The sequence below is a fragment of the Colobus angolensis genome, unplaced genomic scaffold, assembly GCF_000951035.1.
Source record: "Colobus angolensis palliatus isolate OR3802 unplaced genomic scaffold, Cang.pa_1.0 Scaffold328, whole genome shotgun sequence".
Taxonomy (NCBI): Eukaryota; Metazoa; Chordata; class Mammalia; order Primates; family Cercopithecidae; genus Colobus; species Colobus angolensis.
In genome coordinates, this window is record NW_012116577.1 from 965976 (window position 1) to 993575 (window position 27600).

The window sequence follows — 27600 nt, forward strand, 5'->3', positions numbered from 1 at the left end:
AATAATATTACTAATAAATGAGCTTATCTTCTCTTTTCAGTCAATTGCGAACAAATGTTAAAAATGATAAGCAGCTTCATTTGAATCTGTTTCTCCACAAATAGTACTTATGGAGATATTTTAAATGCTTGTACATATTTGAAAACATTTCTAAAATATTCACTGTGATAGTGGTAAGTGCTCAGGACAAGATCTTTCACTGATAACATGTGAAACTAATTTTTTTAAAAAATTATATGGCCATTTCCACTTGCTTTAGTTCTAAGGTGAACAAGTAGAAAGATAATATTTATTTTCTTCTTTGTACTCAGGGTGTTAAGGAATTAGCAAAGCAGGTGAAGAGTTTGCCAGTGGTAAATTACAACCTCCTCAAGTATATTTGCAGGTAAGAACCGTCCTAACGACGAACGTAAACAAGACAAGACATATTTAGCCTGATCCTAATTTGTGTTTAACAATGAATAAAATCACTCAACTACTTTGAGCCCTAGTGTTGGCCTCTGTAAAATTAAAAGATTGGACAAGGTGATCTCAAAGGCTTCTTTGAGCATTAAATTGCTTGATTTTGAAATTTAATGTTTCTGAAGTTTCTCTTGCCTCTACACACTAAAGATATGTTGTTCTGAACATCAATCAAGTTGTTTGTACTGTTTCAGGAGTGGCGTTGTTTAGGAAAAGAAGCATGCCACCTTGACATGAGAAAGATCTGCATGGGAGCCAAGATTGTGCCATTGACTAGTTGCCTGTCTTTATGCAATTCTCTTATTCTTTCTGAGTCTCAGGGTCCTAATAGGTGAAATGGTAATTAAAACACATATTTCACATAGTTGTTTTAAAAATTGAATTATATTTTAAATGATTAATATATAGTAAGCGTTCAATAAATGTTATTTTCTTTCCATTTCTCTCCCATCTCAGGTTTCATCAAAAAGACATTTGTAACTGAATTGTTAGAAAAATAATTGTACCTGAAAAGTGTACCTCTCAATGTATAACTCAAGGCCTCAAATGGGATATGCCATATATGTGCCCCTGTTTAAGGAACCAAATATGCAAAATTGAAACAGTATAAATTTAAATAGAGAGTGATGATTGGCACTACAAGTCACTGCAGGGTGTCTTACATGATAGCTTCCCAGTCCATTTTAAAATAAAATTCAAAGTTTTAATTGAGTGCAGTGCAGCATTTATGTATGTGTTTGGTGTTATGATTAGATAAGTGTTCAGCGGACTAGGAATTATGAAGTCTGAGACTAATATCAGACATTTTGGTGTTAATTGTCAATGTAACTGAGGAGAAATTCCAAATCCTCCCACAATAAGTTCCTCTAGTGATGATTATACTTAGAAGCAAACAAGACCTTGGGTTCCAGAATTTGAAAAAGCAGGAAATTATGCCACTGATAGCTTAGATTTATTAATATGGAAGCTTATAATCCAAAGATTTTGAACTAATTCAAGTTATTCTAGTGGGTGAGACAGAGATTACATTCTCCTTAAGTAAAGGGAGGAAAAAGTTTATTTGGAACCATATTGTAAGTCTTTATCTCCACAATAGAAATGCCTAACCTCGCTTGAAAGATTTAAGCAGATTTTAATTTCAGGTATTTTAAATAAGAAATGCTAGTTTGACTTTTTGCCTTCAGTGTTACTGTAGTTTAGGCTGTATCACAGTAGTGAATGTGTGGAAATAGGCACCTTTTTAAAAAGTCATGATATAGTAGTTAAGGGTACGGCCTCTGGTGTCACATCCTCTGGTGGGTTCAAATCTTAGCTTTTCCCCTTACTAACTCTGTCTTTGGAGAAGATCTCCCGTCTGGTACCACATGACTCTCATCTGTAAAACAGAGACAGTAATGGTACCTGCTTCAGAGAGATGCTTTGAGAATTTAATAAATTAGCACCATGACTGACACATACTAGTTCTATATAAATATGTTATTTTAATTTTTCATTATTTCCTCTTTATCTCATCAGTACAATTAGCAAGTCGTGAAATTATAGAAACTCTTGTATAAATGAAGAGGAGGTGAGGAATGAGGAAATGCTGAAAGATTATGAAAACAATCTCTCCTACTATTTCATGCCTCTTACTTTTTAGCACCTAATAAATAGAAACAGTTTGCATTTGCAATGTTTTATATCATTAGAACTGTGTTTTAATTTCTACTGTATTTCATCTTTCTTTCTCTCTCTCTCTCTCTTTTTGTTCCCGAGACAGAGTTTCACTCTTGTCCCCCAGGCTGGAGTGCAATGGTGCAATCTTGGCTCACTGCAACCTGCGCCTCCAGAGTTCAAGCAATTCTCGTGCTTCAGCCTCCCAAGTAGCTGGGATTACAGGCACCCGCCACTGTGCCCAGCTAGATTTTTTTATTTTTTTTTATTAGAGATGGGGTTTCACCGTGTGTTGGCCAGGCTGATCTTGAACTCCTGACCTCAAGTGATCCACCTGCCTTGGCCTCCCAAAGTGCTGGGATTATAGGTGTAAGCCACCATGTCCAGCCTGTATTTTATCTTATTTCTGAATATACTATAATTTTGAAGCTCACAAATTACTCCACAAAGAGGGTTAATTCCTCTTCTCTAAAATAAAGCATCGTACCAGCTGATCCTATCTACATCCTCTAATTGAATATAGATACAAATTATTACTTTATTAAGGGATTAGAAGGGAGTCCACATTGTTGACTCTCAAGTCCCCGTTAGTATTGTCCAGACACACCTGTTCCTTTGATTGACAGAGGAAATCAAAGCAGGCCAGGCCAAGACAGATAGTTGATATGATACATAAAGTTTGATCCTTCCTAATTTGCAATATGTTTGAGTGAGAGCTGTGTGAACATCCAAATAATTCTGTCTCCATAGTCATCTTTGAACATGCTTTAGTTTGTAAATTTTCTAGTGATCGATTTTTCTTCCACTGGCAAATTTGATCCCATTGTGTTTCGATCATATACTTATACGCCATAGGTTCTTGGATGAAGTACAGTCCTACTCAGGAGTTAACAAAATGAGTGTGCAGAACTTGGCAACTGTCTTTGGTCCTAATATCCTGCGCCCCAAAGTGGAAGATCCTTTGACTATCATGGAGGGTAAGTAAATGATTGTCCTATATCCTCACCAAAAGAAGAAGCAATTATCTCTTCAATGGCCAGAATCTATTCACCTCTGAGCAAACCAAGGTAATAAATGAATACATGGCAACTCCATTTATTAACTGAAGTTCTTTAAACATGAAATCTTCCTTTGAAGAGTCAGATATTTTTTGTTTGTGTTTACTAAACATAAAATGTATTAAATGCCTCTTCATTAGCCTTACAAGAATAAATGAAACCTTCATAAATCATATATAAAGTATTCAAGAACTGAAAAAAACTACCTCACTTTGTGAGTTCAATACCATTTTCAGAAAATTCAAAAAGTTATTATTTTCAGTCAATATACATTTTTATTAATTTTGATTTTATTTGACTGACTTAAAGAGGGAAAAATGTTTTTTTATAAGACAATGCTGCTTGTCTATTTGTAGGTTAAAACATGAAGGAATTTTTGTTATTCAAATTACAAAGTGTCTCAATTATTTTCAACAACGAACTGTAGTTTGTTTTTTTCTAGCAGGCCTAGGTGCTCTGTGTCATTAATAGCACCATTGTTTGCTGCAAACTGGAGTAATTTATGATTTCAGAACTTAATAGGAAAAAGGGAAAGGGAAACAATAATTATTTTTAGATTCACTCTGGGTTTATTTAGTCTAGAATAAAATGTCCCCCTCAGTTGCCTGGATTTTGCTACCTGATACTGTTCCTTTCCTTAAAATTCCAATATTTTCATTTCTTTGGATCTTGTGTGTGAGAAAAAAAGCTTTTGCATGGCTGCCTACATCACTTCAGTTTAATTTCCTTTGTTAAACACCGAGGGCAATATAAGTTGAACATCAGATTTTTGGCAATGAGATAGTTCAGAAAACTTAATTTCTACCTGAAGAGTCTAGCAGACATTAGAAAACATGAAATCTGAAGCTGCAAGAAGCTTGGAGATACATTGGTCCATTGTTTTTTGAAATCTTTATTATAAATTAAAATGCATGCAATACATAAAACCACCACACACACACACACACACACACGCACACACACACACACATGCTCACATCTTAATGAATTGTATAAAACAAGTACTCTAGAAATAGCTATCTAGTTAAAAAAAATAGAACTTTTCCAGGCATCCCCAAAACTCTTCCTGTGTCCTGACCCTATCCCAGCATCTGTCATCCTAATATCCAGACTTTTATAGCAATTTCTGTGTGTTTCTTTGTAGTTTTATCACCCAAATGGACTTCCCAGATATTACATTTAAGTTTCCTATTCCTTTACTTGATAGCTTTTAAGAATTTTTTAATATACAGCATCCCCTATAATGTGCCATTTGAAAAATCATGTTATTTCACTTGTAGAGTTTCCCATAGTCTGGATTTGTTGATTCATGGATTTGTTGATTCATGGTGCAATGTAATATATTAATAGTTCTCTGCTCTCTGCATTTTCTACAAGTTAGGGCCTGGATAAAATCCATGTTTTATCTTCTTGGCATGACCTTTGATTGTGTTGTGCCCTTTAATCAGGAGACACATAATGTCACTTTATCTCTCTTTTTGTGAACTTAACAAAATTCCTAAAACTATTAATTCGCTGGAAGCTGAAATGCTGATATTGTAATTATGTGTTTTTTTCAACTCATTATTGTGGTAAAACACACGTAACATAAAATGTATCATCTTAACCATTTCAAGTTCACAGTTCAGTAACATTCAGTACCTTTACATTGTCTTGCAACCATCACCACGATCCCTCTCCAGAGCTGTTTTTACATTACAAAACTGAAATTCCCTACCCATTAAACACGAACTCCCCTTTCTCTCTCCCCCAGGCCCTGGCAACTACCCTTCTGCTTTCAGTTTCTATGAATTTGTCTACTCTAGGTACCTCATATACCCGTTATCATAGTGTATTTGTCTTGTTGTGACTGTTTTATTTCACTTAGCATAATGTCCTCAAGGTTCACCCATATGGCAATATTTTAATTTTTAAGTTAATAATTGGAACGCTTTTAAAAAATTTCTCCTCATCTACTACTTAGGAACCCAATGGTAACTTTAAAAGGCAAGATAAATGCTACTTGAGTCTTTCCCTTTACTTACCAGTTTTTAAAACACATAAACATATTTTTTAACTCCTTTAAAAGTGAGTGCTATTTTCTTTGTCTTCCCAGTATACATATTATTGTGAATATTTTAAAAATACCATTATAAAGTCATGTATTAAAATCAATTTGCTTGGTCAATACATTGTAATTACTGTCCTTCATTGAATCTCAAATTTTCCCATCTTTGGCCAGTGGAAGCATCTTCAAGTTGTCTTCTTAGTTCTTTTGACATGGCCTTCCTAGTTTGGGTAGCTATTTTTCTTTTTAGTATGACAGGATTTCTTAGGCTCATATATTTTATACCCCAAACCTGGAATCAGTCAATTTCCGAAAAACTCCTGACTTCTTTTAGTGGGGAAATGATATTTCAAGGCGAACTAGATGCTTAGTGCCAGTAGTACTCGTTGCTAGTGGCTTGGTCATTATTTCTAGACATTTTAGTTGGCAGAGCTAGTAGATAGCACACTACATGTGTACATATAACATGCATAATAAACATATATACATATTTACCTATTAAAGAAATAGTGCCTCACAAGTTCACATTAGTTACAATTCAAAATTGTAACTACAGGGTTTTTATTTATTCCTTTCTCTTTATAGTTTATTCCCTTTCTTCCAAGGAATCCTGGTTTGCAAAGATACCGAGGATAATAGAATTGGAACATCTCATAATTAATCATTTGCTCTATAACTCATCACACACAGTAGTCTCAGAATAACAATACCAACACCAGTAAGGTTACTGCAAAATTCTTTACATGTGCTCTTTTAATCCTCCTTTTATTATTTTAATATTTATACTATATGCTGTCAGAATATATACCCATTATGCACTATACCCTCTCCATTTTAGTCCTCATTTAATCTTTGGTGATATGTATATAAATCTATCCACTTAATGTTCACTACTGGTCCTTGCATTGATGTCTTTCCAGCCTAGAGATTCTCAAAATGTAGTACTCAGATAACTGGGGGCCCTAGAGATGCATTCAGGAGGTCCATGGGCTCAAATATATTTTCATAGTAATATGAAGATGCTGTTGCCCTTTTACTGTGTTGACATTTGCACAAGTGGTGCTAAAGCTACAGCAGCTGGCACCTTAGTATGAATCAAGGCATTGCCACCAAAGCCCACTAGCACCATATTCTTCATCGCCATGCATTTACAATAGGGAAGAAAATGCCAATTTTACTTAAGAATGTTCTTGCTGAACACTAAAAACTATTAATTGCATTAAATAATCAACCTTGAGAACACATTTCTTTAATATTAGGGTGGAGAGACGGCTGTCTGTACAAAGCACTTCTGCATACTGCTTCTAAAAGTAACACAATGATCAGCTCAAGGGGAAGCATTTGTGTGATATTTGAGCAGCACTAACTGCTTTTTCTTGGAACTCCATTTTTATTTGAAAGAACAACTGACAAACTACAGTTATTCAGACTAGAGCATTTAGCAGACACATTCTCAAAAATGAACTAAACATTTCACTTCAAGAAATGCAGCTATCAGAGTGTGTTGCCATTGACAAAATTTAAACTTGTATGTGAAAAATTTGTATTTAAAACCTTGAGCTTGACAGCTTCCTAAATTCCTAAGCACTTTTCTGGTGAGATGAGTGTTGATATTAACAAATACATCTTGGATACTATAGAAATACGTGTGTAAGAATTTGGAGGATTAGCGTAACTCATTGAATTTTCCAAATGGCATGTTGTCACAACGCCGTGTGTGTGAAGGATCCATTCAGGTTAGCTTTTCTGACCTCACAGAGCTCAATCTGTTTTTTCACATCTCATAAAAAAATATGGCATCTTGCTTCCTGAGATATCCTGGCTTTATTGCCTTCTTGATTTTCATTGGTCTTTCTTCCCGTTCTTTCATTTCTGTTGTCCTAGTCCTTCTCAATTTTCACCTCTCTCCTAGCAGTATCCCCTCCATGCAAAACCCTGTCTGCAAGGAAGTCCTGGCTGGTCAGTGTGGAGAGATCTTAGGGGCTGGATGTCCGACTGCTTCAGACCTTGCCACTGACCACCTCTATTGGACTAGGTGCAATTCCTCCCAATTTTAGCCGCTCTTCTTAAATTAACTCTTTGCATTTTCCAGTGAATATCTATGCGGCACTTTAGGGATATTGTATTTCCAGGCCCATCAGAGCCCCCATTGCTCCTCTCTCCTTCCCTCTACAGAGACACTGACATCATGCAGGCCTTGTGGAAATGAGGATTTGTCTCCACCAACATATATTTGGGGATTTGGGGAGATGCCCTGTCAGCCAGTGTTTTGGAAATGTTGCCCCTGAGTTTTGGCTTTGCTGTCTAGTTGCCCTGTTTTTATGTGAGGATTTCAGGAGCTCCAATACTGTGCTACCATCATCTTCCTAGAAGTCAGTGTTTTTGTTGTTGTTATTCTTTAAACTCTTGTTGCATGTCTTGTTATTTGAGGAGAAATCTTTTAACAATTGCGTAGTGTCCCTCTGCCTCCTTTGTGGGTAAGAAACCTGATACCCAATGAGAAAAGTAAATTCTCTAAATACACCAATAATTGTGTAAGGGATAGGTGCACAAGTAGACAAATAAGTTTGTGTTTTTTGTTTTTTGTTTTAAGTACAGGAAAAATGGAGAAGCAAAATAATCCCATCTGTTATCATAATTTGTTGGGGGTCATGGGGAGGTCTCCATTCCCTGGGAGTGTAGTTGTTTCATTTTACCCAGGATCAATCAGGCCCCAGAGGAAACCAGCTCACAGCAATCAAACTTTCAGGAGACCTTACTGAGCACATAAACCACCTAGCCACATCCTGGCCCAGTCTTCAGCATGAGTCAGTATTTAAGAAAAAGTGTTCTTGCATCCAAAAATAATTAAAAAACAAGTTAGATGTTTATTGTGTCTCTAGAGAAAATACTAAATCTGACTGCATTCTTAATTCGTAGAAAGTTGTTTTTTGTGTGTTTTTTTAACTTGTTTTATTTTATTCTATTTTAAGTTCTGGGGTACATGAGCAGGATGTGCAGGTTTGTTACATAGGTATGTGTGCCATGGTGATTTGTGCGCCTGTCAACCCATCACCTAGGTATTAAGCCCAGCATCCATTAACTATATTTCTTGATGCTTTCCCTCCCCACCTTCCCCCAACAAACACCAGTGTGTGTTGTTCCCCTTCCTATGTCCATATGTTCACATTGTTCAGCTCCCACTTGTGAGTGAGAACATGTGGTGGTTGGTTTTCTGTTCCTGCATTAATTTGCTGAGTATAATGGCTTCCAGCTCCATCCATCTCCCTGCAAAGGACATGATCTTGTTCCTTCTTATGGCATGGCTGCAAAATATTCCATGTTGTATATGTACCACATTTTCTTTATCCAGTCTGTCATTGATGGACATTTGGGTTGATTCCATGTCTTTGCTTTTGTGAACAGAGCTGCAATGAGCATATGTGTGCATGTATCTTTATTACAGAATTATTTATATTCCTTTGGGTATATACCCAGTAAGGGGATTGCTGGATCAAATGGTATTTCTGGTTCTAGATCTTTGAGGAATCACCACACTGTCTTCCACAATGTTTGAACTAATTTACATTCCCACCAACAGCATAAAAGTGTTCCTATTTCTCTGCATCCTTGCCAGCATCTATTGTTTCTTGACTTTTTAATAAACACCATTCTGACTGACATGAGATGGCATCTCATTGGAACTTAAACAAATTTACAAGAAAAAAAAAGCCATTAAAAGTGGGCAAGAAGACATGAACAGACACTTTTCAAAAGAAGACATTTATGCAGCCAACAAACTTACTTTAAAAAACTCATCATCACTGATCATTAGAGAAATGCAAATCAAAACTACAATAAGAAAGTTGTTTTAAAGTACTCTGTTATTGTCTCCCCTGCTCTCAAAACTCTCCCAAATCCATTCCATGCAATGTCTCTCAAAACTCTCCCAAATCCACCCATGCAAGGTCTCTTGTCTTCCTCTGCCCTTCCTCGTTCTCTGAATCTACTCATTTCCTTACTTCCACAAATAAGTTTCTCCTCTTTTCTTTTTCATTCTCCTGATTTATATAAAATTAGACTTGGATGCCATATCTGAGGGTAGAATTAACTTTTCACAACAATAATCTTTTAAAATATATTTTCATTAATTTATCATTCAATAAATATTCATTAAGCAACTACTTTATGCAATACTCACCAGTAAGCCTGGGAATGCAAAGATGAATAAGTAAAAGTTTTGCCCTACAGGAACTTATAGCCTTGCCTAGTTGCAGATTTGAACCACTAAACATTCAAGTATAGTATGAAAAATGTTATATACAGGATATGTCAAAGGGCTATGAGATCAAAAAGTAGGGAATTATGATATTTTTCTTAGAGGTCAGGGGAACCACCACAGATGGGACATTTTTTTTTTTAACAGTTATTTTTTTAAACAGTTATTCCACCAGAAAAAGATGTAAAGATTGGTAAGAGAGTGAGTATCTTAGTCCACTGGGGTCACTGTAACAAAACACCATAGACTGGGTAGCTTGTAAAGAACATAAATGTATTACTCACAGTTCTGAAGTCTGGGAAGTCCAAGATCAAGGTGCCAGCCAATAGGTATCTGGTGAGGACCCATTTCCTGGTTCACATACAGCTCTTTACTTGCTGTGTCCTCACATAGCTGAAGGGGTGAAGGAGCTCTCTGAGATCACTTTTACGTGGGTACTGATCTTATTTATGAGGGCTCCACCCCCGTGACCTAGTTATCTCCCAAAGGCCTTACCTCCTAATATCATCACACTGGGGGTTAGGATTTCAAAATATGAATTTTGTTGGGGACACAAATATTCAGTGTTTAGCAGTAAGAAAGATCACAGTGCATCCAAGTGAAAAATTTGGTAAGGTCAATGATATCAGGGCATATAGGGAAGACTGGTGAAAGAATGGCTGGAAAGACTTTTCACAATATTTTCAAGGCCTTATAGACCATTCTGCATTCAGGAATCTTTGATAACTATTGAGCAAGAGCATGTTGAGATTGGATTTTTCGTTTTAGAAAAGCAATTCCTTTTTTTTCAAGATGTAGTCTAGCTCTGTCACCCAGGCTGGAGGGCAGTGGTACAGTCTCAGACACTGTAACCTCCACCTCCCAGGTTCAAGCGATTCTCCTGCCTTAGCCTCCTGAGTAGCCAGGTTTACAGGCACCCACCAACAGACCTGTTTAATTTTTGTATTTTTAGTAAAGATGAGGTTTCACCATGTTGGCCAGGCTGGTCTCAAACTCCTGACCTCGGGTGATCCACCCACCTTGGCCTCCCAAAGTGCTGGAATTAGAGGCGTGAACCACCATGCCCAGCCAGAATAGTAACTCTTATACCCAAAGGAATATAAACATCCTATTATAAAGACACATGTATGTGTATGTTCATTGCAGCACTATTCACAATAGCAAGGATGTGGAATCAACCTAAATGCCCATCAATGACAGACTGGGTAAAGAAAATGTGGGACATGTACACCATGGAATACTGTGTAGCCACGCAAATAAACAAGAGCATGTCCTTTGCAGGGACATGGATGGAGCTGGAGGCCATTATCCTCAGCAAATTAACATAGGAACAGAAAACCAAATACCTCATGTTCTCACTTATAGGTGAGTGCTAAAGGATGAGAACACATGGACAGAGGAAGGGGAACAACACACACTGGGGCCTATTGGAGGGTGGATGATGGGAGGAGGGAGAGGATCAGGAAAAATAACTGACGGGTACTAGGCTTAATACCTGGGCAATGAAATAATCTGTGCAACAAACCCTCATGACACAAGTTTACCTGTGTAACAAACCTGCACTTATACCCCTGAATTAAAATAAGTTTTAAAAAGGAAAAGTAACTCTGATAGCTCTGGGGATTGGCTGAGGAAGAGAGGTAGTGATCAGACTGCAGGCAGGCATTATCCCCCACAGGCTCTGACTTCTGAGATCAAATTTGTATTTGTCTTCATGCCTCCTAGTCATTTGCTGTGCATTTTATACATGCACAATTACAATTCAATCAAATATACTCTAAAGCTGAAGTAACCCCTGAGATACAATAGGTGTTTGCAGCATTAGCCTGATCTGAGTGAGTGTGATCCAAGTGAGATGGTTTTATCTCCCAGCAGTGCTTTCATTCTTCTTTCAACAGTAGGCCAGAGTAAAAACTGCACAGGTTGGAAAATGAATCTTACATATTTACTAACCCATAATAGTTATTTCTGTTTTCTTTTCTTATTTTGGTAGATGTTTAAGTGAATGAAGCTCATTATTCTTGGCTATTAACATACTATTTGCAGTCAACTCACATGAATTCTATTGAAAAACATGGAGACTGCTTTATTTTTAAAAATACTCTCTTTTAAAATTCTCTTTTACTTGAAAAATTCTCTAAACATTCCTTGCCATTACTCTCCTTCTTGCTACCATTCAAATATTGATGTAGCTGTTAATGACATCCTTGCTATATAAGCATATCCATATCTGTATAACAGATACGTGCTTTCAAGGAAACCTTTAGAATGTTTTTTCAGCAGTATTTAAAACTACTGACAAATAATATTGCATTCTGCTTCTTGTCTTGATGAAGGAATAGAGACTGTTCAAATTAAACAACTAGAAAACCAAAAAACTGTATGAAGCAGCAGTTTTTAGACACTGAACAATGGGCAATACATGCCTATGATTCATAAGAGAAGGAAAACCAATGAGTAGAACCCAGTTACTGCCTCAGATTACTACTGGGAGGCAGTTTTCACATTGTATCACAGGAAAGAAAAATGCACACAAAGTCCAGGTATTGCTGAGCTGAAGAGAGTAAGATCAGACTATGAGAGGCCCAAGGGAGCTAGAATTTGGGGGAGTAGAAAACAGAGAAGAGATAACTAGACATAGAGCATCCAGAAATCTACGGAGGGTAGATGAGAACTGATTTATGTTTGCATGAGAGGACACTACAGAAGACTTGAGGGAATTTGCCAGAGATTCATAGTCTAAACAATTTCTGGGCTTCAAACTAGGCTTGAAATGATTTGTCTTTCCCACAGAAAGAGGACAAAGTCCTGATAATGAGGCATCGTGTAGAGTTCTCACAAAGGTATTACCTTAGTGGTAAGACTTAAATTATGGATTAGACCTCACAAATTTTAAAGCAACTTTTAAATGATCCAATGGGAGCACAGGGAGGAAGGGAAGGATGAATACCAGGAGCATAAGGAATTTTTAAGGTAGTGAAACTATTCGGTATGATGCTGGAATGATGGGTACATGACGTTCTGTATTTGTCAAAACCCATAGAACATATAACACAAAAAGTGATCCCTAATGTACACTATGAATTTTAGTTAATGATAATGTATCAATATGGGCTCATCAAGTGTATCAAATATACCACATTAATGCTAGATGTTAATAAAAGGGGAAACTGTGTTTAAAAAGGCAGTGGAGAGGAGGTATATAGGAACCCTCTGTACTTTCTGCTCAATTTTTCTGTGCACCTAAAACTGCTCTAAAAATTAAAGCCCATTAACATATAATAAATATGATTCAGCTGATCCCCAGATGCTTCACTCTGTGCCAAAACGAAGTCCAACACATCTAGAATAGATATTATTTTTCAAAATTCAGTCACCAACTGTATAAAGCCCACAGTATTTTCCATACAATTAAAAACTACAAGGCATGCAAAGAATCATAAAAATATGAGCTGTAACCAGGACATAAAATAGCTAATAGAAAAAGACCCAAATGTGATTGAGTCATTTCTGATAGCAGACAAGGATATTATTATTATATTCTGTAAATATGTCCAAGAAGGTAAAGCAAAATGTAACATGACAAAGAGATAAATCAAATATATTTTTAAAGTTCAAGTATAATTTCTAAGGATTAAAATTATCACTTAAGTGAATATTACACTAGATGAGATTAATAGCAGGTTAGGAGAAAACTTACAAAGAATAAATTCATACTTATAAAAACTTTGTAAGAGAAACTATTATGAAGCACAGAGAAAAAATACTCATTTTTTTCACAGAATTGATGAAAATTACAAACACAAAGATCACAGAAGCTCAGAATTAACGTAAAGGGAGCCACACAAAAGCACATCATAAACTGCAAAAGCTTAGGAGCAGACTGAGGAACTAAGGACACACTACATACAGAAGAACAAAGAGAAATGTTGCAGAAGATTTCTTGTTAGAAATTATATAACTAAAAGACATGGATCAAAACCTTTGAAGTACTGAAAAAATCTATTAACCTAGATTTCTATGTCCAGTGGATATATTTAAATATTTTTCAAATATAAAAAGGAGCTAAGGGCATTTTGAGAGAAACAAAATCTGTGAGTAAATTCGTCACTGACTGTCTTGCACTATAAGAAATGTTAAATGGTTGTTGTGGCAGAAGGAATATGAATCCAGATAGACACATATGCACACAGATGAATGAAGAGTACTGCACAGGAATAATATGTGGGTTAATATAAAATAATATTTTTCTTATTATTAATCTCATTAAAAGATAACCTATTGCATAAAGCAAAACTAAGATAATGTAATGTGGGACACATAATACATACAGAAGTGAAATGTGTGGTGATGACAGAATAAAAGACAGAAAATGGAAGCGAAGAGATGAAAGTGGACTACTGTAAGGCTTTTAGTCTGTATGCAAAGTGTTGCAATATTATTTAAAGGTAGACCATAATAAATTAAATATGAATATTATAAACATAGAACAACCACTAAAAAATAAAATGAGGTATTAGCTAATAAGCCAACAATAAAGATAAAATGGAATGTTATATAATAATTAACTTTTTTTTAAAAGTACTTGAAAAAAATAAAAGAGGAGTGATTATCAGATGCAACAAGTAGAAAAAAAATACCATGATGACAGAATTAAACCCAACCATATCAAGAATTACATTAAATTTTAATGCCTTATATATTCCAGTCTAAAGGCAGAGATAAATAAAAATTCAACACCCAACTCTATACTGTATACATATCATTTAAAATATAAATATACAGGTATGTTTAAAAACTAAATGAAAAGAAAAAATTGTACCAAGTTTGTGTGATGCAAATAAAGTAGTGCTTAGAGGAAAATTCATAAAATTATGGATTTATGTCAGAAAGAATAAAAACCTAAAATTAATTCTCTAAGTTTCCTTTTCAGAGAGCTACAAAAAGAAGAGCTAATTTAAACCAAAGGAAACAGAGGCAAGGAATAATAAAGATAAGAAAAAAATCAATAAAATAGAGAGAGAACAAAAACAATCTAGAAAACCAGTGAAACCAAGAACTGGTTTGTTAAAAAGATCATTAAAATTGATAAACCGCTCATCATACTGATCAGAAAAGAAAAAACAAAGTTACATTACCTATATCAGGTTTAACAGAAGTGATCTACCAAAGATCTTACAGATGTTAAAATAACCATAAGGGACTATGATGAACAACTTTTTGCCAAGAAATTTATCAATGGAGGTGAAATGTTCAAGTTCCTTAAAAGATACAAACCAAAGCTCACTCAAGATTAGAAAGAAAGAAAGAAACTGAGACTAGTAAAGCAAATGAATTTGTAATTAAAAACATTCCCACAAAAACAAAAACACCTCTAACTTAAATTTACTGGTGAATTCTAACAAACATATAAAGAAGAAATTATGTTAATTGTGTACAGACTCTTCCAGAAAAAAAGAGGTAGAGGGAATTCTTGCCAGCTACTTTTGAGGCCAGTGTTGCTCTGATATCAAAACAGATAAAGACATTACAAGAAAAGAGAAATACAGAATAATATCCCTCATGAATATAGACATATGAATCCTAAACAAAACCTTACTGGATTGACTTCATCATATAAAAAGGATAATAAATCAGCACCAGTGGGGTTTATCCCAGGAAGATAGGTTGGTTAGTCATATAAAGTCAATCAATTTAATTCACTGTATTAATACACCACTTTAAGATACAAAAAAACCATCGCGGATGCAGATAAAAAAATTTTAAAGTTTCTCAAATTAACAAAGGTTATCTCAGAAAAATGTAGTTAAAATACCATAGCTAATGATAAAAGACCAAGTGCTTTTCCTGTAAGATCGGGTTTAAGGTAAATTTACCTTATCACACCACTTCCATTGTACTGGAAATCTTAGCCAGTAATAATAAATAAAAGGTATAAAATTGGAAAGGAATATGTAAAACAGTCAACATTCACAGTCAACATGAACATCTATGTAGAAAATTCTGTGTAATCGTCAAATAAAACCAATATAACTAATATGCAAATATGTAAAGATCACATAATGCAAAGTCAATTTATAAAACTTTATTGTATTTCTGTATACTACATTGGACAATTAGAAATTGAAATAAAAATTATTATTTAGAACAACACTCATAAATTTAAAATATTTAGGCAGAAATTTAAGAAAGCATGTATAAGACATACTCTGAAAACTACTAAACATTAACAAACCAATAAGAACTACATAAATGGGGAAATATACCCTGCTCATGTATTAGAATACTCAATATTATTAAGCTATTAATTTTTCCAAAATTGACCTATAGTTTCAATATAATTGTCACAAAAATATTCCACCAGAATTTTTATTTGTAGATATTGACAATCTGATTATAAGTTTTACAGGGAAATAAAAGCTATCTAGAATAGCCCAAACAATTTGAAAGGAAATAACAGAGTTGAATATACACAACTTGATTTCAAGACTTAGTATAAAGCCACACATAATTAAAAGTATGGCATTGATATAAAGATGGACACACAGATCAATGAAATAGAACAGATAGTCCAGAATATGTGTAGTCATTTGATTTTTGACCAATGTACCATGGTATTTCAATGGAAAGGGGATGGTCATTTCCCCAAATGATGCTGGAACAATTTCATAGCCCTAAAAAATATAAATAAATTACCTCAATCCTTACCTCACATCACATACAAAAAACTTGAAATGGATCACAGACCCAAATGTAGGAGTTAAAAGTATAAGATAAATAGAAGAAAATATTTTTAAAGACATCTTATGACCTTGTGCTAGTCAAAACTTAGGACACAAAAGGCTCTAACTATAAAAATATTTTTTAAAAAAATTATTTGGTAAGTCGGACTTTGTCAAAATTGACACTTTTCGAAAAGTCAAGCCTTTTTGGAAATGGGGACTACATTTGCAAGTCGCATATCTGATAAATAACTTGTTTTAAGAATATGTAAAGAACTCATGCAAAACAAGACAGTTAACTCAATGAAAAAAATGGCAAAAGATTTGAAATATACACATCATCAAAGAAGATACACAAATAGCAAATAATACACAGAAGGATGCTCAACGTCTTTAGTCATTAGAAAAACTAAAATGTAAACCATAATAAGATGTCTCTACACATTTCTTACAAAGTGTAAAGTTAAGACTGAAAATATACCAAGTTTGGCTGGTAGAAATACAAAATGTTAGAGCCAATTCACAAAAGAATTAGGTAGGTTCTTACTAACTTAAATATGCAGTAACCATAAAACCCAGCAATCATGTGCTAAACATTTACCCAAGGAAAAAGAAAACATATGTTCACCCAAGACTTGGAGTCAAATGTTCATATCGACTTTATTCATATTAGCCCCAAACTGAAAACAGACCAATTCTCCATCAACTAGTGAATAGATAAATTGTGGCACATCTACAGCAAGTAATACTATTTGACAATAAAAAGAACGAACTGCTACATGTGACAACACAAATAAATGTCAAAACTATTATGCTAAGTGGAAAATACCTAGATATGAAAGTCTACATACTGTATTATTCCATTTATATGAAATTGTAAAAAAGGCAAAACTATAGAGACAGAAAGCATATAAAGGATGCTATGAGCCAGAGTTAGGGGGAAGGAACTGACTCCAAAGAGGCTTAAGTGTCACTTTTCTATATCATGGTTACGTGGTATTTTCAGGAGTATATACATTTGTCAAAAATCATCAGGTATCTTACAGATATCTTCAAACATGCAAAAATGACACATGTACAAAGTTATTCATTGCAAAAAATACAAATTGAAACTATATTGCACAGAATACTGTCATTTGCATATTTTTTGCATTTACCTATTATATTTAAAGTCCCTAGGTTTTTAAAAGAAAAATCAAATTTTTGGCCAATGCTTATGATGAAAAGTGCCAATTATGTGGTATTTACAGTCAACCTGGATAAAATTATATGGTTCAGAGAAGAATTGCTGGATCGTGTAGCACAGTGGGACTCCAGAATCTGCTTGGACTCTTCAGAATGGGCTGGCGATTATAACCACTCTGACCTCATTGTCTGGGCTTCGTTTTCCTCACTGGTATTCTAAGAAGAAAATGACAGTGAATCAAAAGGAAAAAATGATAGTGTGTATAGTGGTACACACATCATCATTACTACCGTGTTAGTCTATCCTAAACGGCTATAAAAATTCTAAGAAAGTCCCTTTACAAGGGGCTATGGCCATTTATTGTCCCAGAGACTAGATGGAATCAAAGCTTCCCAAGATACAAAAGAGAGTTCTAAATCTCTAGGGACCTGACACTCATACTCCATAATTGTGGCAAGTACACTTTGACATGGCTGTTCACAGACTCATCATGGACACCTTAGGGATGATGTTCGTCAATTAATTACATGCGCCCACACAGTTCATAGCTATGACGGGAAGCAGTGATACTTCAGATGTTAACATTCCAATGATAGGAAAAAGGCCCATTTTCCTAAAAGACTAGACAGAGTCATATATAATGGAAACTGCAAACCTCTGAAAGTGTGTCTGCGTATGGGCAAATAGTAAAATAGCATTGAATACACAATGTCTTCAAGCACGGTACATAAGTTTGACGGTGTTATTCTAACTGCTCTAAAATCCTTTTTATCAGATCCACTGCTAACATGCATGGAAAATATGATGACAAATTCAGAGATTACTAAAAGAGAAAAGAAGGCTGTGTAATACAGTGAATTGTTACAGTCTTTTTTCACAATTCTGTAATGATTGATGGTAATTCAGTAGATATTTATCTTTATCTAGTTTTATATATAAAACCATCCCAAGTTTACTTATTACTGCTACAGTTTTAAATTGCAGCAGCTGAAATATACTAGGACAAATGCGTAATTTGGAATAAGACTAAATATTACATTTCACCCTAATCACATCGTCTCTGTGACCTGAGCAAACAGCTTAACCTCTCTGACTCTCAATTTTCTCATCTGAAAAAAAAAAAAAAAAAAAAAAAAAAGAATCCTATCTTTCGGACTTCCAAGAAATTTAATTTGGAAGATATAAGGGAAATATTTGCATCTACTACAGTTTTCTCAAACTGTAATGCACCCAGGAATCACCTCAGGATTCTGATTCAGAAGGTCTACATTGGGTGCTGAAATTTTCAAGCTTCCAGGTGATCCCAGCACTACTATTCTATTATTGCTAATGTTACCTGGAAGCTGGTTTATAATGCAAAATCTCATGTTCCACCCTATGCCTACTAAATTTCAATCTTCCTTGTAACAGGATCTCCAGGTAATTTTTATGAACTTCAAAATTTGAATAACATTGATGTAGCAGTAGATCTTGCTTATTGCTGATGTGCAGGCTAAAATATTAATAAGTTTTGAATCATCACAGGAAAAGTGTGTAGAATATAAATGAATACAATATGTTTTTTCCTATTCAAAATCTGATTTTGAATTATATTTCCCAGGTGTCACCAGAAGCTAAAAAGTGGTCTTGCCCCAGGTCAGGTTTCTACTCCCTGACAACCTCTCAATTAGCTGCTGTTTTAATGAAATTCTGCATTGTCAAAAGCCTTTTTTCATCATTTTCTTCACCAAATCTCAAGTTTTAAGTATTTTATATAGAAACTATATTTACTAACTAAAATCCAACCCTGCTCTGCCCATTCCAGTGGCTGCCAGATGGCTGGTTTTCTTTGTGATTGTGGGCTGTTGGTTTTCAAGGAGAGGAGGATAAGATTAGAGCAAGTTAAAACGCCACAGACCTTGCTGCTCTTACTGACATTCCGCCATTTTTCTTAAGTAAACACTCTCCAGATTGCATCAAGCCATTAGTTAATTTACAGGATTCCAAAATAGTTGATTCTGGAAATTTTTGCTAGTTGCTTGTATGGTGAGGAGGATTTTTGGAGGTCTTCACTACACCATTCTGGCTAATGTCACTTAAAATGCCCTAAAGCTTTTGAATGGCAAACAAACGTCTTATGGATTTCATTATCTTGATACATTAGAGAAACTATGCATTCACCCTGATTGTATTGGGTTCCATTTACAGATACCACTAAAGTATCTTGATAGTTTGAGGCAATTATTAGATGAGAAGTCACAGTGACCTCCTCCTAAGAAATATTTCTCAGAATTAAATGTCAAATTTGTAATAAATATTGTATTATGATTAAGAGCCCAGGTTTTTAATGATTAACTGTGGGATCAAGCCCTGGATCTGGTCCTTAACATGTAACCTTAATCAAGTTACTGAACCTTTATAATACAGTGATAATAACAATATATATGTATAGATTTGTTTCAAACTTCAATTAAATTACAAGAGCAAAGTGCTTGACACAGTTCATGGCACAGAGTAAATGCTCAAGTTCTTTTAGCTTCTATTGCTGTTATCATAGTTAAAAATATGGTTTGGTACTGCTGAATGTTCACTTGAGTGTGTTTCTTTAAGAGTCACGTTGAAATACAAATAAATAAAAACTGTCTCACTCATGCTACTTTATGTTCTATGCAATTCTAGGCACCGTGGTGGTCCAGCAGTTGATGTCAATGATGATTAGCAAACATGATTGCCTCTTTCCCAAAGATGCAGAACTACAAAGCAAACCCCAAGATGGAGTGAGCAACAACAACAATGAAATTCAAAAGAAAGCCACCATGGGGCAGTTACAGAACAAGGAGAACAATAACACCAAGAACAGCCCTGGTAGGCAGTGCTCCTGGGACAAGTCTGAGTCACCCCAGAGAAGCAGCATGGACAATGGATCCCCTACAGCTCTATCAGGCAGCAAAACCAACAGCCCAAGGAACAGTGTTCACAAGCTAGATGTGTCTAGAAGCCCCCCTCTCATGGTCAAAAAGAACCCAGCCTTTAATAAGGGTAGTGGGATAGTTACCAATGGGTCCTTCAGCAGCAGTAATGCAGAAGGTCTTGAGAAAGCGCAAACCACCCCCAATGGAAGCCTACAGTCTAGAAGGACCTCTTCACTGAAGGGGTCTGGTACCAAAATGGGCACGCACAGTGTACAGAATGGAACGGTGCGCATGGGCATTTTGAACAGCGACACACACGGGAACCCTGCAAATGGACGAAACATGAGCTGGCTGCCGAATGGCTATGTGACCCTGAGGGATAACAAGCAGAAAGAACAAGCTGGAGAGTCAGGCCAGCACAACAGACTGTCCACCTACGATAACGTCCATCAACAGTTCTCCATGATGAACCTTGATGACAAGCAGAGCATCGACAGCGCCACCTGGTCCACTTCCTCCTGTGAAATCTCCCTCCCTGAGAACTCCACCTCCTGTCGCTCTTCCACCACCACCTGTCCAGAGCAAGACTTTTATGGGGGGAACTTTGAGGACCCTGTTTTGGATGGGCCCCCACAGGAAGACCTTTCCCACCCCAGGGACTATGAAAGCAAAAGTGACCATAGGAGTGTGGGAGGTCGAAGTAGTCGTGCCACTAGCAGCAGTGACAACAGTGAGACATTTGTTGGTAACAGCAGCAGCAACCACAGTGCACTGCACAGTTTAGTTTCCAGCCTGAAACAGGAAATGACCAAACAGAAGATAGAGTATGAGTCCAGGATAAAGAGGTGAGGAAAATCTGGAGGTCGTAACCCCCAGAGAGGGCTCAGTAGCCTCCTACTGTGGGACGGGATCACACTGAGGGTGACATATGCTGGCTCCAAAGTCAAAGAAACCCAAGTTCGCTCCACCATTTATGAGCTTTGTGACTTTGTGCAAGTTAGCTTCATCTCTGTGAGCTTTGATTCCCTAATGTAAACAATTTAAATACTAGTAGTATCTACCTCAAAAGCACATAGGAAGTGATTGAATATTTCCCTGGTACAGAATAGGCTCAAAAATGTCATCTTTGATTATTATTAAATAGATAGATTTGCATTAGAGGGCTGGAAGGAGAGGGGCTGTGAGGAGATGGACAGAGCATTAGGAGGCTGTTAGTTTTCACTAACAAGAAAAGGATGAAACTAGGGTAAAAATAAAAGTAGAAGTAAGTAAACCTCCATGTTTATTCTTTCAATCATTGAATGTTGAGAGAGTGCCTTCTATCTGCCAGTCTCTGTTCCAGACCCTGAGGATTCAGATGAGCTCAGAGAGGCCATAAGAGCCAGGTGACAGAGGATTGGCAGGCTCATTTTCAGCCTTTGACTTTTACTCTGAGATAGAAATCTATGGAAGTTTTTGAGAAGAGGGGTGACGTGAAGTGTGTTCACATGAACAAGGAAGACTGAGCCTAAATGAGGAAGAAAAGCTATGATTTATAAAGAGGCAATTATGCTAAAACCGAATTATATCAATGTACATCTTCTCATAAAGTGATCAAAGTAGGAGTAGCTCCTCTAGTGGTCTCAGTCCCAGTTTCAGGCTATGTGATTTGGGCAACCCTTCCTCCATGGTGTGCTAGGATCCTCAGTCGGTTGTTATGGTGGCTTTAATTTACCTTAATATGATTCCTATCCATTTATCAGTTATCAGACAAAAAGATAACATACTTTCAGAAGCTATGGAAAAATAAATACTAAAAATTAGTACTTATAAATGAGATTGAAAAATTACTTCCTTGGAAAGTATTATTTTGGTAAATTTCACCGAGTGGAATTCTTGTTTGAATTTTTATATGCAATGCAGAGTGACAGGAGATTTAAATAAAAATATAGGGTCATCATCTTAAAGGGTTACTATTTTTTCTGAATGTAGTTTTTTGAACCACTATGTATTGGAATTCTGAATTACTGCTAATCCATGATGATAAATTAGCATTTCACACTGGGAAGCTTCTATTTTGAGGCAAGGGGTCACACCTTAAACACAGGAGAAAAAGAAAAAAGTTATCATTACGAATTTGCAGATGGACACATTCATTTCTGAGGATGGTGCCGATGCATATTTGTTCTGAGATCTATGGTATATTTCAGAAATTTTGATAAGCTGATAGAACTTCCCAATAGAGGTCATCTCAATGGGCCATTTCACTGTCACATTCTTACCCTCGTGACAGGCCAAGGGAGAGGTCTGCAGTAGGGTAGGGTGGGGGACCGCTCGTGGCCTAGCTATGAAATTATAGAAAGTTAACTGTTCTGGCTAAATTTTGATCATTTCTGTTTAGAGTTATTCATTTTTCTTTAAATTCCTTTGTAACTTTACCCCACAAGCATTGAAGGTGGATGGATGGATAGATAGGTAGGTAGGTAAATAGATAGGTAGATGGATAGATAGATAGTATTTTACTTTGTTTAATTATCAGTGAGATATATGTTAAATTCCTTTATAACTTTACCCCACAAGTATTAAGGGTGGATGGATAGATGGATAGATAGTAGGTAAATAGATAGGACGTAGGTAGCCAGATAGATAATATTTTAATTACCAATCAATGAGATATATGGTTTTTAGTTTTGAAAGATGTGTTATTTTTCCCTCTCCAAATTGGTTTCTTTTTCTTTCTTTTCTTTTCTTTTCTTTCTTTTTTCTTTTATTTATTTATTTATTTATTTGTTAGTTTATTTATTTTGAGACAGAGTCTCACTCTGTTGCCCAGGCTGGAGAGTGCTATGATGCAATCTTGGCTCACTGCAACCTCTGCCTCCCAGGTTGAAGTGATTCTCCTGACTCAGCCTCCTGAGTAGCTGGGATTACAGATGTGTGCCACCATGCCTGGCTAATTTTTTTTTTTTTCCTTGTGGAGACGGGGGTTTCACCATGTTGGCTGGGCTTGTCTTGAGCTCTTGACCTCAAATGATCCACCCATCTCAGCCTCCCAAAGGGCTGGGATTACAGATGTGAGCCACCATACTCAGCCAATTTCTAACTTAATTTTCTTAGAAAATATTGTATTGTGGTCAGAGATGTTCATCTGAGTGACATTAATCATTCGGTCTATTAAAACTATTCCCTTATTACTGGATTGGGATTCTATATATAACCAAGAGCTCAAGTCTGTTAATCAGGCTATTCAAAGCTTCTACATTTCTCCTCATTTTTATCAGCTAGATCTATAATTTTTGAGAAAGATATTTAAAAATTTCCTAACAGTATTCTGAGTTTATCAGTTTCTTTTTACAATTTTGTCATATTTTATACTGAACAATTTGAGACTACTACTAGGTGTGTGGAAGTTTAGAGTTATTCATAGCTCCCTGAAGAATTGATCCTTTTATCATTCATTAGTGCTTATTTTTCATTATAATAATGCTTTTTACCTTAAAGTCTATTTTTTTCTGATATTAATATTGTCATACCATCTTCCTTTGATTAGTAACTTCCTGATATGTCTTTTCCTTTATTTAACTTTCAAACTTTGTTTCATCATTTGATCTAACAACTTACATCTTTACAATTCTGGAATAGTTTTTTCATCATCTTTTTGTCTATTTCATCTCCCCACCTTCTCAATTTTCTCTTTCCAGAACCCTTATTAAGATATGTTTGACCTTGTTAATCTGTCCTCCTTCTTTGTTAACTTCTTTTTCCCATATTTAATTTCTATAATTATCATTTTTGAGGCATTCCAGGTAACTTTTCTCAGACCTGGTTTGTAGCTTACTGATACTCTGATGTGCTAATTCCATTCTGATACTTCCCCAGGCCCATGATTAGAGATTTTGTAGTCTCTTCTTCATAAAAACAGTTGATGTTCCAAGCTCTCAGTTAAATTACTTGTAGTTTTCTGCCTGTCTAATACTGGAGTCCTCATCTTCTGTCCTCATGTGAAAAAGAAAAACCTAGCCCCAAGCTCTGTGGCCTCTATCCAAGACTAATATCCCTCGTGTGCTTCTACTTATTGTTCTATATTTGAGTTTCTTCCTTGGTTCTGATACCTGGAGCCGCTCTTTTATTTTAACCTTGATTATGTATTTTTAAAATATATATCTTAAAAATTTTCCAGCACTTTTAAATGTTTACATTGGGAAGAATTTTTTCTGTATTCAACTTAGTCCTTTTCATTCCTGGAAGTTTCACACAAGCACCTGATACATACAAATGTGTCAATATATTGTTTTGTAACGGTTGTCCTCAGTATTTTAACTTCAAGTGCTTCCAACATTTTGGCTCTAAATTAGCTTTGGAAAGCAAAGAGAATATATTGTAGAATAATTCTGAGTGGCAACCAGCATAGTACCAAATTTTCAGGTAAAAATGTGGTCATATGTTTAAAATAGCCTTCTAAATGATGTAAGATTACAAAATATGAAGTATTATTTTTTTAAAATTCTAGTTGCTTACAAAGAGAAGGAAGATTAATTTTTAAGTGTTCTTATTATCTGGGTGAAATATGAACATGTGGGGATCAAATTTTTCAAAGTAGAAATATAATTGAGATTTTAATTTTAAAATTGTTATTAAAATAATCAGATTTCTGAGAGCTACACATGCCTTAACATTTCAAATTTCACTGGCTTGGTAAATTTGAATGAGTCCCACGGGACTTTTGCTCAGAATAGGAGAAATTAAAATGTCAGCCATGACCAAAATACATCTTATAATAAAGATGTAATTTTAATACACCTCTTTTGAATAATATATGTGTATGATTTGGATCTTAGTGGTTATGGAGAAAATAGTCTCTGTTTTTAAAGACGTTACTGTGAATTCTACAATTATCCAAAAGCTATTAATACAGCTATACAAAACAACTATCAATTTATACAGATGTAAACTACCTATGTCCTAAGCTATATTAATAACTTGGGAAGCAGTGAGAATTGGGGACAGCAAGGAATGGGCTTTATTTTTACAAAATATAAGATGCAGTGCTTATTTAACGCATGTGATCTTTACCTCTCGTATCAATGTAAGCTCACTACTCTGGGTACTCTTTTATAAGATAGGACTCTATATGCTTCCAAAAACTCCATTCTTAGCGGTGAACTTAACCAACAATGACATTTTCCTGTCACTATTTTTCCTTTTATAGAAAGCAAATGTTATGGCCCTCTGTGATTTTTTATTTTTATTTTTCAACTTTAGCAGACTTCCCCACTGCATTTAGTATAGTCAAGTTTACAATTTAACGTCCAGGAAGCTTTCTGTCTCTTCTCTCCGGCATGTGTCACTGGTTTCTCTGTGCTGGCATTCACTTATTTACTATTAAATGACAGCTGCTTACAAGAGAGGCCTTGGGACCTAATTACTAAACTGACAGTAAATCATCTTAGCAAATAGTAAAATAATACAACAAAATTACATCTTTTAAATCATTGCAAAGGTTTTATTCCAATTTCCTAAGCATCATAGAGAGTTTAGAAAATATTTATATGCCTCTTGCATTTCAAGTGAATAAAATCACTTTATCTCTTACTCTTGCCTCCCCGCCCGCCACCCCCCCACCCCATCCTTTGTAGCTTAGAACAGCGAAACTTGACTTTGGAAACAGAAATGATGAGCCTCCATGATGAACTGGATCAGGAGAGGAAAAAGTTCACAATGATAGAAATAAAAATGCGAAATGCCGAGCGAGCAAAAGAAGATGCTGAGAAAAGAAATGATATGCTACAGAAAGAAATGGAGCAGTTTTTTTCCACATTTGGAGAACTGACAGTGGAACCCAGGAGAACCGAGAGAGGAAACACAATATGGATCCAGTGAGCCTGATTTCACCTGCTGTCTCCGATGGCTCTGGCAAGGACTCCAGGGATTCTGGTGGGATATGACTTAGAACCAGGTGGCTGGTCACCTGGATGTACAGAAGTCTAACTGGTGAAGCAATATCATTTACAGACATTAACCATCCATATCTGCAATGTGTACCAAAGTTATATCATGCCCCATAATGCTACTGTCAAGTGTTACAACTGGATATGTGTATATAGAGTAGTTTTTCAAAAGTCAACTAAAAATGAGAAGCATATTTCAAGAATTATTTTATTGCAAGTCTTGTATTTAAAATGTTAAATCAATATGTTGTTGCAATTTAGCTTGCTTTCAAGCTTCACCCCTTGCACTTAACATAAGCTATTTTTGGCATTGTGTTATCATTAGCTTATTTTATAGATCAATATTTTTATTTCCCTTTTTGCTGAGGAAATGAAGATAAGCAAAAATATAAATATATATATATATATATATATGAGTTATTAAAATCAGAAGAATACTTCATGGCTGTGCTGTTTGTGCCAATAGACTTTGTCATGACCAAAAAGAGAAATGTAAATACTTTTATAAAATACAGTCGAATCACAAGGAACCTTTGAGCTGCTTTTAAAATTCTTCCCCTGGCACCACTCAGTTTTGCCTTTGCTGGACAATTTGACATAGGAACTTTGAGACTCCATGAGAAAGTCCCTTTCTGAGGCCCACTGTCTACCTTGCCAGATCCTCAGTGTGTATCACCAATGCAGGATGCTCCTTAGAGAAGAAAAAAATGGTAAAGAATGGCATTTAACCATTCAGGCTTTGAATTACTCTGTCATTCTGGACCAAATCTCTTTAACTGCTGGATAGTTGTAGAGGAATTCTTCCTGCTACTTAGGAATTGGGAAACAATGCTTGCTAAACCATACCCACGTGAGCACCTGTCTCCCACTCAAACCTCTCCCACCTCCCAACAATGGCACTTTAGAATACCAGCAGTGAAATGGTATTACTGTTTCCCTCTGAGTGAAACTGCTAGAGTATGTGTCATGTAGTGACATTTTTTTTCTCACTCAGGCTATTGCCATCTGGGATTCTCTTCCCTACTACAGTTGGCAGAGTTGGTTTGCAGCAAGAAACTGGTGGGAGGGGGCCGGGGTGCAGGAGGAGAAGAAGAAAAGTTTGGAAGAAACAAACTATTTTGCTTCTAATTTTGACGGTATCAGTGTTTCCTGTTGAAAATATACAATAATTTTAAAAGGTGAATGCCTAAAGTTCCAATTTTGGCAAATATGGGAACCTCAGCAATGCTAATTTTCTAGAAAAACCCAGGGCTCTTTGGAGCTAGAGTTTTGGGAGAACGGTTCTTCACAGTAAGACAACGGTTTTGAGCAGCCAGGCAAATCATCTTTCTCACAGTAGAACAGAAAGCTACAAAAGTCAAAATCAGAAATTAAGACTGCATATTCGAGTTTATGG

General features: G+C 35.7%; 1 protein-coding gene across 5 annotated transcripts in view; it reads left to right on the top strand.

Moving 5' to 3' along the window:
• Window positions 1–26641, top strand: part of ARHGAP24 (Rho GTPase activating protein 24) — a 539142-nt gene extending 512501 nt beyond the window's left edge. For all 5 annotated transcript variants that reach the window (XM_011951777.1, XM_011951776.1, XM_011951780.1 and 2 more), the window contains 4 exons: window positions 312–385; window positions 2971–3092; window positions 20045–21122; window positions 25893–26641. In XM_011951777.1, coding sequence (XP_011807167.1) covers window positions 312–385; window positions 2971–3092; window positions 20045–21122; window positions 25893–26136 — 1518 coding nt within the window. In that variant the 3' untranslated portion in view covers window positions 26137–26641. The remainder of the gene's footprint in view (window positions 1–311; window positions 386–2970; window positions 3093–20044; window positions 21123–25892) is intronic.
• Window positions 26642–27600: the final 959 nt, after the last annotated feature.